The 15,254-nt window shown below is 55.7% G+C and overlaps 2 protein-coding genes across 2 annotated transcripts; both read right to left on the reverse strand.

Moving 5' to 3' along the window:
* Positions 1 to 3,394: 3,394 nt before the first annotated feature.
* On the reverse strand, positions 3,395 to 4,654 carry VTJ04DRAFT_6852 (uncharacterized protein; the record flags this gene model as incomplete). The annotated part of the gene is made up of 1 exon (XM_069365117.1): positions 3,395 to 4,654. One exon carries the CDS (start codon positions 4,652 to 4,654, stop codon positions 3,395 to 3,397), a length of 1,260 nt encoding a protein of 419 aa, XP_069218876.1.
* A 9,407-nt stretch (positions 4,655 to 14,061) lies between these two features.
* Positions 14,062 to 14,467, reverse strand: VTJ04DRAFT_6853 (uncharacterized protein; the record flags this gene model as incomplete). Its single annotated transcript, XM_069365118.1, has 2 exons — positions 14,062 to 14,326; positions 14,397 to 14,467. The coding sequence occupies 2 exons, from the start codon at positions 14,465 to 14,467 to the stop codon at positions 14,062 to 14,064; spliced, it is 336 nt and encodes a 111-aa protein (XP_069218877.1).
* Between the last annotated feature and the right edge of the window lie 787 nt (positions 14,468 to 15,254).

Genomic DNA, 15,254 nt, shown 5'->3' on the forward strand with positions numbered 1-15,254 from the left:
GGCGACGGCGACGACGACAGCGGCACATGGCCAGGCTGGCTTTCATCCAATGGCTGATGCCGCGCCGGACACTCCCAGCCAGACGGCGCAGCAGGCGGCACTTGGTCGATGCCTTGACCTAACCAACAGCAGATGCAAGATTCATCTCATCTCGTTTCCAACCGTCGTCAGATCCATGATCCGATTTTCTTTGGATGGATCCTCCCAACGAACCTACCTAGGCGAGGCCGACCCGCGACTTCTTCAGGATGCCATGGGGGGGAGGGGGGGGAGGGGTGACAATCCGCAGCTGAGAATAAGGGATTTGGAGGCCGAACGACAAGCCATGCTCAACACCAATTACATACCTCCGCCCCCTACTCGTAATTGCACGTAGGAAATCGGACCGTCTCAGCGGGATTGACGTTAATACGGAGTAGGTACCTAGCTGTTGGTACAGGACCTACATGACCTACATCAGATCCTCCCGCGTATTATCGTTCGCAGGCAGATTGAACATGGGCAATATCCCTTCCAACCGTTCTGCGCCGTTCCGCGCTCGTACGTCGCAGCCTCGTAAACCATCGTCTCTCGCTTCAGCTCCAACTTGATTTCGACATTCATCTCGTGGTGCATTGAGCATGGGCAATTACACACCTACCTAGACGATGTAGGCCAGATAATTAATTACGGAGAGCAGCAACACGGAGGCGTCCCCCATCCTAGGCTCGGTCAATCAGCCCTGCTAGACTAAGGCGTGTGTGTATGTATGTGCCACCTAGCCTCATCACGCCGGACAAAAAGATACGACGAGGCTGGCCCATCTCATCTTCAGCCGACCGACAAGTGATGAGTCGACCAACTCCCAGCAGGGACACAAACGAACCAGTCCAATCTCCAGCCTCCTCCGTTCGTTCGGCTGGGTGCATGCCACCGGGCACGGGCGGGATGTTGTGCAGCCGCATCTGATGATGATCAGAGATGAGAGCATGGCAGGAGTAGGGCCGCTAATGTCAAAACCCGTGACGCAACCAAAGTTGCCCGAAACTGTGTCCCATTTCTTCCCGCCCGGATGGTGCGTTCGTCACATGTTCGCGGCGCCCTGCATCGGGTGGTCCATCAACAGTCACTAAACCAGGGCGGAGGGATTCATCTGTAACGAGCTGAAATGATAGGGATGCGAACCAAGAAACAGAGACAAGATCGAGTGATAGTTACCGCTAGAAAATGGACAGGAAAAAAAGTGGTGAGACATGGTGGATATCACGGAAACCCAACGCCGGGTTGAACTGCCCACCGTCACAGTCTATGCTCTCTCCCTTGATCAAACAGCCCATTGCCCAAGGGGTCAGATGAGGGACGCCCAAAAAGTGTCAGTGGCAATCCCTCTTGTAGTAAGACCATGAAACTTGACATCGACAGCCTTGAGAAATGCCTGATCACCCCATGTATATCCCGTAACCTGCGTTTCTTCCTTTCCGTAGGTCAGTAGAGAGAATATACAGCTACGTACATACATAGGCATGATGATCAACGCCCAACACGTCTCAAGCCCGAAACCCAAACCTCCGCAGCGATCATCCCAGAACCCGAGATCAGCGCATCAGGGCATTAAGCTTAAGATGAGGCCGTCGATCATCCTATCTTGTTGCGGTCGAGTTGCCCGGCCCGTCGTTGTGCCCGGATTCCCGTATGCCCGGATGCCCGGATACTGTGAACGAACTGTGTACGTACTCACTCACACCTAGGTAGGGCTCGGAATTAGGGTTTCGAATCCTTCGGGCGGGAAAACAACAAGTGTCAAAATCGAAAATGGTGGTTGGCGGTGATCGAGAGCCGCAAAAATGCAAAAACACGAAAAATGCAAAAAGGATTACGTGCCGACAACACACAAAATCGACAAATCGACAAACCAAAATTCATGCTTCTCTGTCTGCTGCAGCATGCATTCGCTCCTCGACTCACCGAGGCGGGAAAATCCACCGCCATGACTGGGCGATAGATAGGTAATATGGATCTGGACGCGGTTGCTCCGTTGTTGATCCAGAAGCAAAATGTCCTTTTACATCCACGGTAATTAGCTCGGTGGGAGGCGAAACCAAGAAGCATCTTTTTGCCTCTAGAAGAAACAAAATCCCAAGACTCGGCACAATTCGACCACAAGCACCTGATCCGAAGGGGGTGTGGACCTTGCCATGCAGTAATAACCACTGGAAGGAATTAAGCCTCGCATTTGCAGCAACTCTTGCAGGCATGAAAGGGGCAAAGGAAGCGCGAAGCCCGAGGGCGTGTCGTAAAGAGCAAATACCTCTCTGTATTGATGGCGAGAGAGTGGCACGAAAAAGGGCTGGGCAACATGACAGGCTTGCCGTTGGGCAGCCGGCACACAAATTCCAAGGACGGGAGGGGCCAGATTTTCGGTGCCTGAATGCCGGACGAAGGCATGCATGGAATCATGACAAAGCAGCACACGCACACACAAACATGTCAAAAATTCTGGGTCAAGTCACCAAAAACCTGGAGGGAGCAATGTTTAAAAAATAAAAATCCAAAAACCCGGAATCCTTCTAAATTCCAAAGAATACCACTACCTAAGAGTCTATGATTCAATCCTTTGAGTACAGAATAGCAAAGACAAACTAGCTCAGAACAAGACTGGGGTATATCCATCCTGTGAGAAACACCCACGAGACAAGACCAAGAGAGAATAAAAAAATAATAAAAAAGAAATCTGACGGCTCGCTGAAAATTGTCGGAGCGCGTCTCCAAACAACACGTAAAACAAAGAGGGCCTCGTAAACCCAGCGAGGACCCAAGACAGAAGAAACCAAAACCTATCCGTCATACCATATTACAAAATAGCGTGTGACAAAAACGACAGATACCCGACCCAAAACAGAAAAACGATCCAAAGAGACACCGAACTTTTGAGTCCTCGTACAGCTCCAGTACTAAAACAATAGGAAATGCGCCCGTCTGTGGTCGGGCCGTAGCGGCAGTCGTCAATATGAACCGCGCTTCGTAGCCATCGTGATCGTGGCGATTGTTTTTATTTTCTAGAGGCGAACGACGTCGGAAGTGCGTTGCCGTGACAGAGAGAGATGGGGTATCCTGAAAAAGCAGACCGAACCGAAAAGACAAGACGGCCACCGGAATACTAAGCGGGACTGCTCCCGACGGAAATGTATGTTGCAAAACAGCGCCTACCCAGGCGGAACTGGAAACTGGGGTATCTTCTCCTCTTTGGTATAGAGAAAAGAAAACCTGGATGACCAAACGACGCCGGAAAAAGACGACCTAATCGTACAACCCCCCTGGTGGAGGAAACCCCGGTTGGGGTTCGGGGTGTGGTGAAGTGCGGGTAGGTGGTGGTGATGGCGGAAGGTTTGTGTGTGCGTGTCGGCGGATGGTGCGTTTACATGGTCGGCTTGCGGAGAATCTCCTCGCAGTTGGTGTCGAAGCGAAGGTTCCACAGACGGACCGAAGCCATGAACTTCTGAGTCTTCTCGAGCTCGCGGTCGGCGCCCCAGAGGGTCTCGACAAACTCGACGCCGGCGCTCTTGCCGAGCTGGCCCTCCTTCTTCTGCTTGGCGGAGCGCAGCATCGGGGCCTCACAGGCCTTGAGCAGCTTGCGGAGCTTGTCGGTGATCCGCTCGCCGGCCTCGATGAACTCCTCGACCATCTCGCGGTTGTCCCGGGAGCGGATCTTGGGGACGATCTCCTCGGCGCGCTTGATCTTGCCAGACAGCTGGATCAGGAGCAGCCAAAGCTCACCGGCGTTGTCGGCGATCGGAGAGCCAGCGCCGTGATGGTAGACGGTCCAGTCGTAGATCCACTTGCCCAGCGAGTTGGCGTCAAACACACTGCCGAGCAGCATGATGGGCTCCTCGGTCGGGTCCCAGTTCTTGAGGGAGTAACCGGGGGGAATGCGGTGCTTCTTGGCGTCGGCCTCGGTGGCTTGACGAGCCGGCTGGGGAGCCGGGGGCTTGCGGGGAGTGGTGGTGGGCCGAGCCGTCTGGGGCCGCTGGGGAACCGAGGTGGAGTTGCGACGGGGCACAGGACCGGGGGTGGCGCCGGGCGGGGGCGGAGGGGGACGGCGATCAGGATCGTAGCGAGGGGAGGCGAACCCGTCTCTGTCGAAGAAGGGGGAAGGACCGCCCTGCGCGTAGTAGCCGTGATCAGTGCCATGCCCACTAGCGATGTTGTTGAAAGGATCCCTGATTGAACGCGACCGGCCCCGCCCGGGAATCACAAAGGTATGGCTGCCGCCGAGATCGATGAACTCGTCCTCGTCCGACTCGCCGTGCGAAACCGAGGCGTGGTACGTGAAAGAAGAACGGCGCTCGCGCGGGGGGCGCGGCAGGCCGGAGAAACTGGCTTTGCGTGTCCGCGAGGCACTCACATTGACGGTAGCGTATTGGCCGTCGCTCGTGTAGCGAGGAGAGAAGGATGGAATGCGCGGGCTGGCATAGGGGCTAGCGATGCCGCTGGTGCTGGTGTTGCGGAAGTGCGCGCGGGTAGCGGGCCTCGGCGGAGGCGGCTGGTAGTAGTACGCGGGGCCACGGGGCGACGGAGTCGGCGACGGGCTCGGGAACTTGTCGAACTTGTCGTAAGGATAATCCTTGGTGTACTCGGGCGGCACCGGGGTGCCCCCATACGGTGAATAGCTGGCCATGATCGGTTTTTCGAGATATGCACTCGTTGATGCTTCGTGTGTCGGTTTCGATGCTTCGGATCCCTGGCCTCGGATCCTCCTATTTCTCCCTTCTCTCTCTCTCTCTCTCTCTCCTTCAAGCCCCCCTAAACCTCTACGGGGTGCGAATGCGATGGTCGTCGCTCAGTGCCGATATCTCAAGTCGTTGCTGATCGCGCCTGTGTCGTGACGCGGGAGAAAACCAGTGACACCTGTCACCTTGTGTTGTTGTCGGTAGGAAGAGGGGAAAACCGCTCCTTGATCGCAAACATGTCAAAATTTCGCTGGATATTCGGTCAGAGTCGGGCACCAAAGTCGGCGTGGCGACCTTGATGGCTGGTTCTGGAAAGGACTGGACTCGACTCGAAGGCTCGGTCCAGGTCTGACAAGCTCGCGGAATGTTTGCAGGCTGTTGCGCCGGAACGTGGGAGGGTTACGAGGGGAACATAGGCAGAAGAGCCAAAAGGTGGCAGGAAATGGGGAAAGCGGGTGGTTGTACGTCTATATAGGGTAAAGGGCTGGGGGAAGATCAACGCGCACAGGAAAAGAGAGGAGAGGGGAAGGGCCTGCCGGGCCAGGGAGAGGTGACAGGGGGGCACAGGCCACACCCTGGTCATTGTGAAAATTTCTACGGGCGTGGCCAAGAACGGAAGGGAGGGGGCGTGGCTGTAAGCGCCTCTTCCCGTTCCCTCAGTCTCCCTCTTGCCAGGGGTGCGGTTAGTCACCGCTTTCCGCCGTCAGCTCGCAGCCACCCCCCTGCTCGTCACAGTTTCTTGGCATTTCGATTTCTACTGTGCTCTGCTCTTCCTCTGCACGGTCCGGTCGCCGGCCAATGAATTCCGCTTGACCTCTTGGATGCGCCGGCGTGATTCTGGCTTCACGAGTTAGAAACCACTCAACGGGCTTTTCCTCTCTCCCTCAACTCGAGCACCTCGCCGCCCTCCGAAAGCTATGTGACACCTGTGACTCTTGACGTTGGTGGCTCGATGATTCATCTCTGTTATCTTTCCTCACAGGCATGCTCACGCAAGCTTGTGCCGTCCGCAAATTTCAGACCCCGGGACCTGCTCCCGGATTCGCGGCGGACAAGCCTCTGGCTGCTAAGCGAGATTGGTCCAGGTTGGGGCCTCGAACGTCCCAGGTCTCTGTGCAGGGGATCGACTTCACCCAACAGAAAAAGTGGACGGTATCTGGGGAGAAAAATTTTGCATCTTGTTCAAGGTTTCGAGCCGGCGGTCATGGATGCAAGGATCCCAGAATCCTTTGCAGGACCAAGCCGGTCGACCACGGAGCAAGGAACTGAGAGAACTTGGATGATGACGACGGCAAGACGGCCGACGGTAACGAGAGCAATCTGAGCCGCTTTCAGCGTAGAGATCGCGTAAAAAAGACCCAGTTTCCTTCCAAACGCCGCAATATCATCCCGTGCTGTCTGGTGGATTTACGGCGGATGTCGACAAAAGTCCGCCGCTCGCGATGGCCGTAGGATGCAGCGTACTGCAGACGCGTTTCTGCGATGGCTACGGCACGTTGACGGACACAGTTGCGGAGCGCTCGGAGGCTGGGTTGGCAGGGCAAGGCGGCTGTGCGATGACGACCTTCCTACGAGGTTCGGAGCTCAAGGTACGCAGCGCCGAGTCATTGCTGGTTGAAGAGTCATCAATGCAACCCGGAAACGATGATCTCCGGGAACTTTAGGCCGTTCAGTCATGTGCAACCAAAATATCCAGTCCAGAGACAGCAACGGAGTGTGTGTGTCAAAGTTAACAGGTAGGAGACGCCCGGGTGCCCGGCTGGAAGGCTGTCGATAAAATTGTTGACAGGTCTTGGACGACTCGGGCGTTCGGGCAATGTCTGTGTGACGGGGACATGGTAGGCTGGGTGGCGGTTAACTTGGGACACTAAGCGTCCGTGACGACAGCGTCGCTGCCTTCCGACAAGCCCTGGATGTTCTGAGAGCCCAAGTCGACACGTGCAAGATATCCCGCACACCATGAAGATGGTGGGAGGAGATGAGAAGTTGATGTTATCAAAATCCCGCGCTGACCCCAAAGTGATGGAGGGTGAGTAAGTCGATTAACTAAGTCATGGGCACCTTGATATATGGCTTGAGCAAGAGTTCAGCTGTTCATCCAGTCCTTGTGGCCAAATGTTTCTCAAGAATGCCCTAGTCGTCCAGTGCTGGATGGGTTCCTTGATACAGGGCGAGGTGTTCTCACACCTGAACTTGTTGCACAAAAGAGATGAACGCATGTAGCCACAGCCATTCTGTGGACGACGGATGCCAATTTCAACATCATCGGCAACGACAACAACACACAATCCAGAGAGTTGGGATCAATTTTGACGGTTAGGGCATGGTCAAATCTGGGGTTGCCAAGCGTCCGCGATGTACCGCGCATCCGCAGCGATGGTTTCTGGCGTCCTGGCAGACGGTCGCTTTGGTGGACGGATCTCAGCTGCAGGCGGTGCGGATCCTTCCTCGTCCAGTTCGTGACAGGCCTGCCGAGAGTTCGCCCGTTTGCGCGTCGCGGATGCATGCGACTTGCAGGCCGTTGAGCGGGGTTACAGCGAGACAGTCGCATGCCACTTACTGAGGTGCCTTCGACGGGGTTAGACATTCCGCGACTGGATCGATCGAACCTTGGGAGTTCCAGCTGGTTTGCTGGCCTTTTCTTGGAATTATTCCGTGTTTGGTTGATCTTGTTTTGGACATTTCAAATATGTGTTCAGTTTGACTTCTATGGAGTATCAGCCAGAGAGAAATAACTATGTGAATGCCGGCAGGTGGGAACCTCGCCGCCAAGACCATCCCCACCTCGTAATGGCAATCGTGGAAGGAGCAGCGGCCAAACATGTGTCGCCTCCCATCTTGTCAATCAAGGAAAAAAAACCTAACTCCAAACCTCCACTTTGAGAGCCCAACTTTCCAACTTCCCTTTGCATCCATCAACTCGAAACTCCAGCATGTAGATAAACCAGCTCGACTCTCATGTCGATTGACTTCCCGACTTAATCCTCGTTTCTTTCACCTTCGATCGACTTCGCCATTGTTCGTGCTGATGCCTTTGAGATGATCGTCGAGCCGTCGCTTCGACCGAGATTATCATCAATGCCGATAACCAAAATTTCCATGCAATATCAAACCCATCAGTCAAACGACGCTCGGCTTCGCCACAGGCGTGGTGTTTAGCAATTTCTCGATGAAAGTCTTCCATGAACTTCCCAAACTTGGTCACCGCCCTGTCCTTGTCTCCGTCCTCACCTTGAGCTCGGTGTCGTCCGTCTCCGTTCACCTTCACCTCGGCTAGACAGCCGAGTCTCCGATCTGGCCAGTCTTCCCCGTACAGTGTGCCCAGACGACGTCGAAGCGACAGTCGGCCCGTGGGCAATATCAGAAACGAAGCAGCCGTCCTCTCCGCCAGTTTCTTCCCACGGGTCGATCCATCAAACTGGCCCTGCTCAACCGAAAAAAAGAGAGAGCAAGAAGCAAACCCTCGACACCTCCTGCACGGGAGAAACGCCATCGCGCACAGGGCTTGGAAACCCCCTTGCGACTCGTCCGCAAAGCCCCTACCCTGGCCGGCTTGGCAGCTGTGCATCCCTTGCTGGCGTGCCGGCCCGGGTCTTATCACACTTTTTTATTCTAGAAAAACACACCCCCTTCCTGGTCGTTTTGGCAACCTTCCGCCACCGCCCAGGCTTTTGATTCCCATTTTCGGCTGACCGTCGAGAAAAATTTTCGCCTCCCCCTGGACCCCAACAAGATCATCGCATGAGCAAAGGAGAAGGTGAGAGTCGTTGAGGACGAGACGGATGAGAACTCAGCCCGGCTTCCCTCCTATCTCCTCTGCCCATGGCAACGGTGAGTCACACAGAAAGAAAAAGCTGCTGCTACTGTCGAGGGCTGTGCGAGGTTTTGCTGCCCTAATGGCTCGGCTGGGATGGTGGTTTTCTGCGTTGATGTCCAATGCGAGCAGGCAGTTTGGCCTGGAGCCAATGAGGCTGGAGAGGGCTCGGCCTGGATGCAGGCCGCTTGATCCCCGATTGGAGACGACAATGGACCGGCGGCTCAGGTTTTTCAACCGGCCACTCTGGTCAAATCCCCCCGGGCCGGGTCTTCGGGTTCCACACACCAGACCTGTCCTTCACACACCCACCGACGGTGAAATGGATGATGGATCGAATGGAACGCTGCGCTCCGCAAGAAAGCCCACCCTCTGCCGGTCGCCTGCGATGCGATGCACCTGTCAAACACAGCAGACGGGCGGGTAATGCGATGATAAAATCCCAAGCGAGCCTCTAAAGTTTCTCATTGCTGGGCATCTTGCTCACCGACAGTTTCTCGAACCTCTCTTCCACGTCGATGCCTCCGACATGCGACTCCCAAACGCCAACCACTTTTTTTCTTGCCTGCGCGACGCCAAAACTTCAGGGGAGGGGTGGGCGCTGCGGCGGTCGGACGGGCTTCATCAATTTGGCCCGGTAACAAGCTCGCACACACCCCCTTCGGGGGCCAGGGTCAAGCAAGGTCAAGGTCAGGGCTTTTCTGACGTAGCCGCATAGCGCACAAAAATTTGGCCAAACTCCGAGGAAAATCAACGGGTAGACGGATGATGGAAGGCATCCAGGACAGCAACACGGTTCTGGGGAAGATGTAGAAGACGGGGGAAGAATGCCGAACCGCTTCTTCTAGTGAGGCAGGATGAGTAAGTGCTCGAGGCGGAGGATATGGCCGAGGCCACCTAGGGCTGGGCCGGGACCCAACGACCTCCCATATCACGGCCACATTTGCGGCCTTGTTCAAGCAAGCGGGGAAGCAAACAAACCATCAACCCCGCGGGACAGAACGATGCGGTGGGCGAGTTGGTCCTGTCTGACAGGAAAACAATGTCGTCGTGGGGAAAGCCGACCTCGACCGCGAACACGATTCCTCCTGCTGCTTCCTGCTGCTGAGAAATCGGTCGGACGGGTTCTTGTCTCAGCGGTCTGGGTCAGAGGTTTCTCTACCTCCTTCCATATTTGTGAGCTCCCGAGCTGGTGCGAGCCAAACGCGGAACATTCCCTGTCGTCGCGCGAACGCGTTTGCTGCCAGATTCCTCAAGCTGACCGGCTTGTACTCGAATCCGCGTCGCACCAACCTCTTGGTGCTCCGTCATCGGTGATGACCCTCTCGTCATCTGTCATCTTCACTTTTTGCCTTGCCCTCGAGAAAAGAAAGCGGCTGGCTGCCTGCGAGGACATAGAGATGCAGGATGACGAGCCGACCGAGCCAGGGCTTTTGTCACTGGCAAGTTGCCAACTCATCCATTCCCCTGTGAGATATCGAGATATGGGCGGCAGGGGCAAAGAGGCAATCAGGGGCGTCAAGGTTATCCGTCCGCCCTGTCGGAGTGGGAGATATCTACGCTCGATGGGTCGCCGATGGCGATATCGACATCGCCGGTGGCACCAACGAGCAAAACAAGCCAGTGAGGCTTCGTCCCGACGTTGCAGAATGGAGGTTGAAGTTGCGCCAATTTCTTGACCGCATCTCCCTCCAGGGACGGCCGTATCTGGTGTTGCTTGCCTCGTTCTACGAAGAACCCCCGCCCTCTGGTTTTCGTCCTCCACGTACTCCGTGCCTACAGCCAACATGGAACGTCAGTCTGCGTTCCTACCTATGACGCAGGCGGCCGACAATGCGTGTGTTCTATCGTGCAATGCAAGTCAATTCTTGCGGATCGCAGCGAGTCGAGCAGCAAGTCAAAATCCGCACAGCACGACCAGTCGGTCGAGTTGTTGTTCTCGAAATAAGAGCACAACAAACCAAATTCGGCAAACTCGGTGTCAGGTCTTTGTTGTTTGATCTAGCCCCTAAGCCCAAGTGGAGCGGATGAAACACGCCTTCAGCTGCCTCAGGTTGCCGTGGGCGGGGCTGGGCCTTGCGCTAGGGAAGCTCAACGTTAGCCTGAGGCCGCAGCTTGGCCTCAGGCCAACCAGCTGCGCTGCCTGAAGTGGGATGGTTGCTCAGCTCGCCTTAAACCATTCTCGGACAAGCCTCGATCCGTGCGTCGGTGCGTCCCGAGAACCTGGGTCCCTGTCACCACGAGATGACACAAGCCCCCAACTTCGGGGCCAAACTTGGAAACAAGCCACATGAAAGTGTGGCTCAGCTACCCGCTCAACAGCTCCAGCCAACATGGCCCCCACTGAGTCAGCTCGGTAGCGCTGTTGATTTGTCAGCCCTCTGCTCGGCCCGGAAAGGGTTCCGAGAGTTTCTCCCATCCCGCCCCAAGGGTTCCACCTCCCGAACGGGATTTCTTTGCGCCTCTTCGCTGTGGCGCGGTCGGCAGTCGACGCGACCGTTGGGGCGGTGCAGGCCCGAGAGCGGAATGGACGCCGACCCGGAGCACCGATGAATGTGGGGAGATGTTACACGGAGCCTGAAGCTGAGGTCAACTTACACAAGGCTGGCGGCCGTGGTGATAGTAAGTAGGTATCCGTAGGGATGCTTGTTCCCCGGTCGGCGAGACCCGTCCGGGACCCGACCGCCCTGCTGCAATGTCTTCCGACTTGGACCGACCGATTCCGCCCTCGTTGCTGAACTGCCGCGGATTACCTACTTACACACCCGATCGGGCAGCATCAAGCATCTGCTTGCTGCAAGCATCTCGGCCCAACCCAACCTCGACCCTCCCGCGCCGTCTGTCATGCGGCTCCGCAGCCTTCTCGCTTGTTTTTGTACAACCAATGCGAGAATTCGAAGGAATTGAACTCCTTTCATTCCTTGAATTTTTTCTCTCTCATGTTCCCACTCTGAACCGGTCGGTCGCTCATCAGTTGTCAATTTCTCTCTCGACGACGTTCTGGACTCCTCCGCCGCGGGGCTGGGATGGCTACACACCCCTCCCTCCCCCTCATCATCGTCATCGACGTCAACTCTTTGACTTGAAAACCCATGACGATGCGGGATGCGTCTTGCCAGAAAGACAATGCCGCCCCTCCCAGTCTCCGGAAACTGTATGGGGACAATGAATGGAGACCCCGGGTACTCGGGCCTACACTACGGACTAAGACCTAGGTAGCTAGCATGCTGTGTTGGCTGTGGCTGAGGGATGCTCTGCCCCTTCTTGCCCTTACCCTACCCTATCACGACCTTGAATATCAGTCTCCTCTACGTGGGGTTTTCGAGACGTTGACTCACTGTCTCTCTCACGTGCCTGTTTAGTGATGCAGGCTAGTCATGGGATTTGGGTGTGAAACACAGACGGCGGCAACTTAATGAGGCCTCTCTCATCTCTGTCATTGTCGTTGTCGCCGGTGCTTGGGTTGGCCACTTCCCAGCAGCTCAGGTCGAGTGACTCGAGGCAGCAGAGGTCGCGTTCCTTGGAGAAGGCAACTTTCGGTGAAGGCCTGCGAGAGGAGGGTGTACTGTGTAGGCAGGCAGGGTTGCCTCCAGTCCCGCCTTGTTCGCAAACCACACAAGCGCCCTTCACTTTTTTTTCCTTCTCTCTCTCTGCTCTATCTCTACACCCTGCTCAACTAACCAACTCAGGAGACACGGTGAAGCTTGCATTGGAAGATAGAAAAAAAAGCCCCGTTCAGAACGAACAAACAAACCTATCGGAGCGCCGTCTGGCATGGACCCTGGTCTGCCCTACCGTTCCGGACTGTCCTATCGCAGCTTGACACACACACGTGTGTGCATGCACACGCCATGCAATGTGCCAATGATCCAACGACAACCGCACTTACACGCCTACACCTAAGCACACCTACACACCTACCGTATGCAATGCACGTATGTCTGTACACCTCGACTGCACTTTTGACACACCTCTGCTACACCACCCTCGTCTTTACCTGCTACCGTAGCAGGAATATTTTCGATGTTCACTCGGGACGGGTAACGACGGATTTTTCTCCGATCCTCTCATTTCTCATCCTTTTTCCTCCACACGAGCGCGGGATGGATGGTGATACTAGGGGGACTTATTCGTCCTAATACTCCGCAAAAAGGCCCCAGCATCGCCCACCGCCTCTCCGTTCCGCCCCCCTCATAAGACAATCGTATTATGAGCACCACACAAAGGCGTCAGACTGGAGTGAGGCTGTCGAGCAGAACCCTCCCCCTCCCCGCGATGCCGGCCGGTAGGTCGGTCGGTCGGTTGGTCATGTCAATGGTCTTACCCCGCCCAGACCTGGCTCTCCTGTCGGTTTTTCTTGGAGCTTTTCGGAAGTCTGGCGGTGATGCCATGTTTCATCCATCCATCCATCCATCCATCAGGCCGCCCCGAGGTGAGCCTAACTCAGGTACCTACCTGCCTGCCAACACAGAACGGCCTGTCACGATAATTCCGCGGCTTCTCTCTGTCATGATGTCATGAGGGAGACAAAAGACAAGAAGAATAAAAATCGTTTGGTTTGATCCAAGTGGACTGACCCGCGCCGAACAAGCACCTGAAAGCTGAACCCGGACCGCTCGTCCGGCCGGCCCGGTAGTTTTCCGGACGAATTGGCAGTCTCCATTCCAAACAGCTAGAAGCAGCAAGGAAGAAAGAAAATAAGCAGGGCTATGCTGTGCTTGCTACTACTGCAAGTCTTTCCCGGCCGAGTGTGCGTTGTCCATACAGACGTACATTGTGCTGCATCTAGGTATGTACTCTGTATGCACAGCTCCCGTGGTGTGGCGTTGCAGGGCTTGGCTTTTTTTTGTGGATTTGTCCGAGTTTTTGTTCAAGTCGAGCTAAACCGGGCTGGGAGAGGTGGTAGTAGGTTGAACCCACCGAAGGAACTGATTGAACTTTTGTTGGTTGGTTTGTAGGTTTGGTGATGGGCAGTCAAGTCAGTTAGTCCCGTCCGTGTCATGGATGTCCTCTCTTTCTTTCGTGACCCCCACGCACGCCGACTGCTCGTCAAACTGTTTCCTCCGAAAGGGGAGAGGACGTGTCCCGTCCAGTTCTCTCTCTCTACTTGTTTGCCGATTTGTTGTCTTTGACCTGGCCCAGACAGCTCCGTTTCTGTTACGTGATGAAGGGGCTCCCTCCTCCATACGAGAAATGCTCATCTCCGTGAATGGTGAAGAAGTGAAGGAGTAAGGTGACAGGACCCTCCTCCCAAGATCAATCATCAATTCTGAACAGGAGCAGGCTTGCCAACATACCACCCATCCATGCACCGGTATGCACAAACCTACAGTAGCGTACCCGACTGAACCTACCCGTTACCCTTTTGTCGTCGGCAACAGCCCACCAATCCACCAACCCACCACCCACGCCGCCTCCGATGCCTTGCGACCCAACCAAGACCGAGACTGGGGCGGATGGGTGGTTCCTTGCAGGAAGGCAGGCCTTAGGTTATCTCCCTTCCGTTGCATACTACCAGGCGTTTTGTTCTCTTCCCGTCCACTACTCATCGTCGTCTCTTTTTCTTTCGTCTCCTTCGCCGGTCTGGCCTGGTGGCGCCTGGTCTGGGCCCGTAGGTCCGTGGAATGCCGCGGGAGACGGGGCCCCACTGCTTTTGAATCGCTTGAATCGCTTGACTTGAATCATGGCAAGTGTCGGTGGGTGGTTGATACTGACAACCAGCAAGCCCGGTGATGTCGTCATGCCGCTGCCGCTGCTGCTGCTGGCGGGGGCCTTGTTGGCCTGCCGGACGGGCTGGGCTGCTTGTCTGCGTTGTGATGAGCTTCCAGATTCATAGGGGATGTAGCTACCTCCTGCCTACCTAGCTGCCGACATACCTAACCTCCTGCAACTGTTCGGAGATGAGTCTTGCTAGCAGGCAGTCAGGCATCTCCAGTTGCCCAGGCATGATGCTCTCTTTGCATGTTGATCCGTCCGTTCGCCTTGTTCTGCTCTCGTCCACTCCAACCGCCGGTTGGTGCTCCGTAGTGTAGATGCCATATCAGTCCGTCAGGTCAGGATGTTGACCTGACCTGACAACCCGCCTGGCTGTCCGTCTGTCAACGTTGCCGACAACGCTGCGACGCAGGCAGACCAAGCTCAGTATGCCTTGCCCCACGCCCATCGTCATAGAGCCAGGGGCCGGCCGGCAAAAGCCTTGCTCTCGACCGGCTTGTTTCCCGATCTTCCGTCCGTACTGGGAGAGCCACACTAGAGAAATGTACTGGCATCCCGACTGCCGACTCATCGTCACTGCTGCTGGACTGAGCTGAGCTGGGCTGTGCTGAGAATGACACATATGCCTCGCCTGACCGGAGGGGATGGTGAACTGACTATGGCTGGCCGTTTTGCCCAACGGAGTCGTTGTGGGAGAGATCCATAGCAAAGCCCCCATTTTTTTTGTCTCGAGGACAGGTCAGTCAAGTGAAGGCTTGGGGTGACTCACGAACGGCTAGTTTCACCCCCCTTTGCTCTCTCGAGTCATTTGAATGGGTTGTGTTTGGACAGTCTGTAGCAGACGGATTCTTCTCTATTGCGAGTGGCCGCTACCAAGCCACCGTGCCAACGCACTGTGCTAGTCCTGCGCGCAATCGAGGCTTCGAGAAGGCTATGCTCCTTGACACTTCGAGATAGGTCCAGGGGAGGTGGACGTTTGACTGGTTTCTTGGGAAATGGCAAGGGTGAGTTTTCGCGGA

The sequence above is a fragment of the Mycothermus thermophilus genome (genome assembly GCF_041956435.1).
Source record: "Mycothermus thermophilus strain CBS 625.91 unplaced genomic scaffold VTJ04scaffold_4, whole genome shotgun sequence".
In the NCBI taxonomy this organism is placed as follows: Eukaryota; Fungi; Ascomycota; class Sordariomycetes; order Sordariales; family Chaetomiaceae; genus Mycothermus; species Mycothermus thermophilus.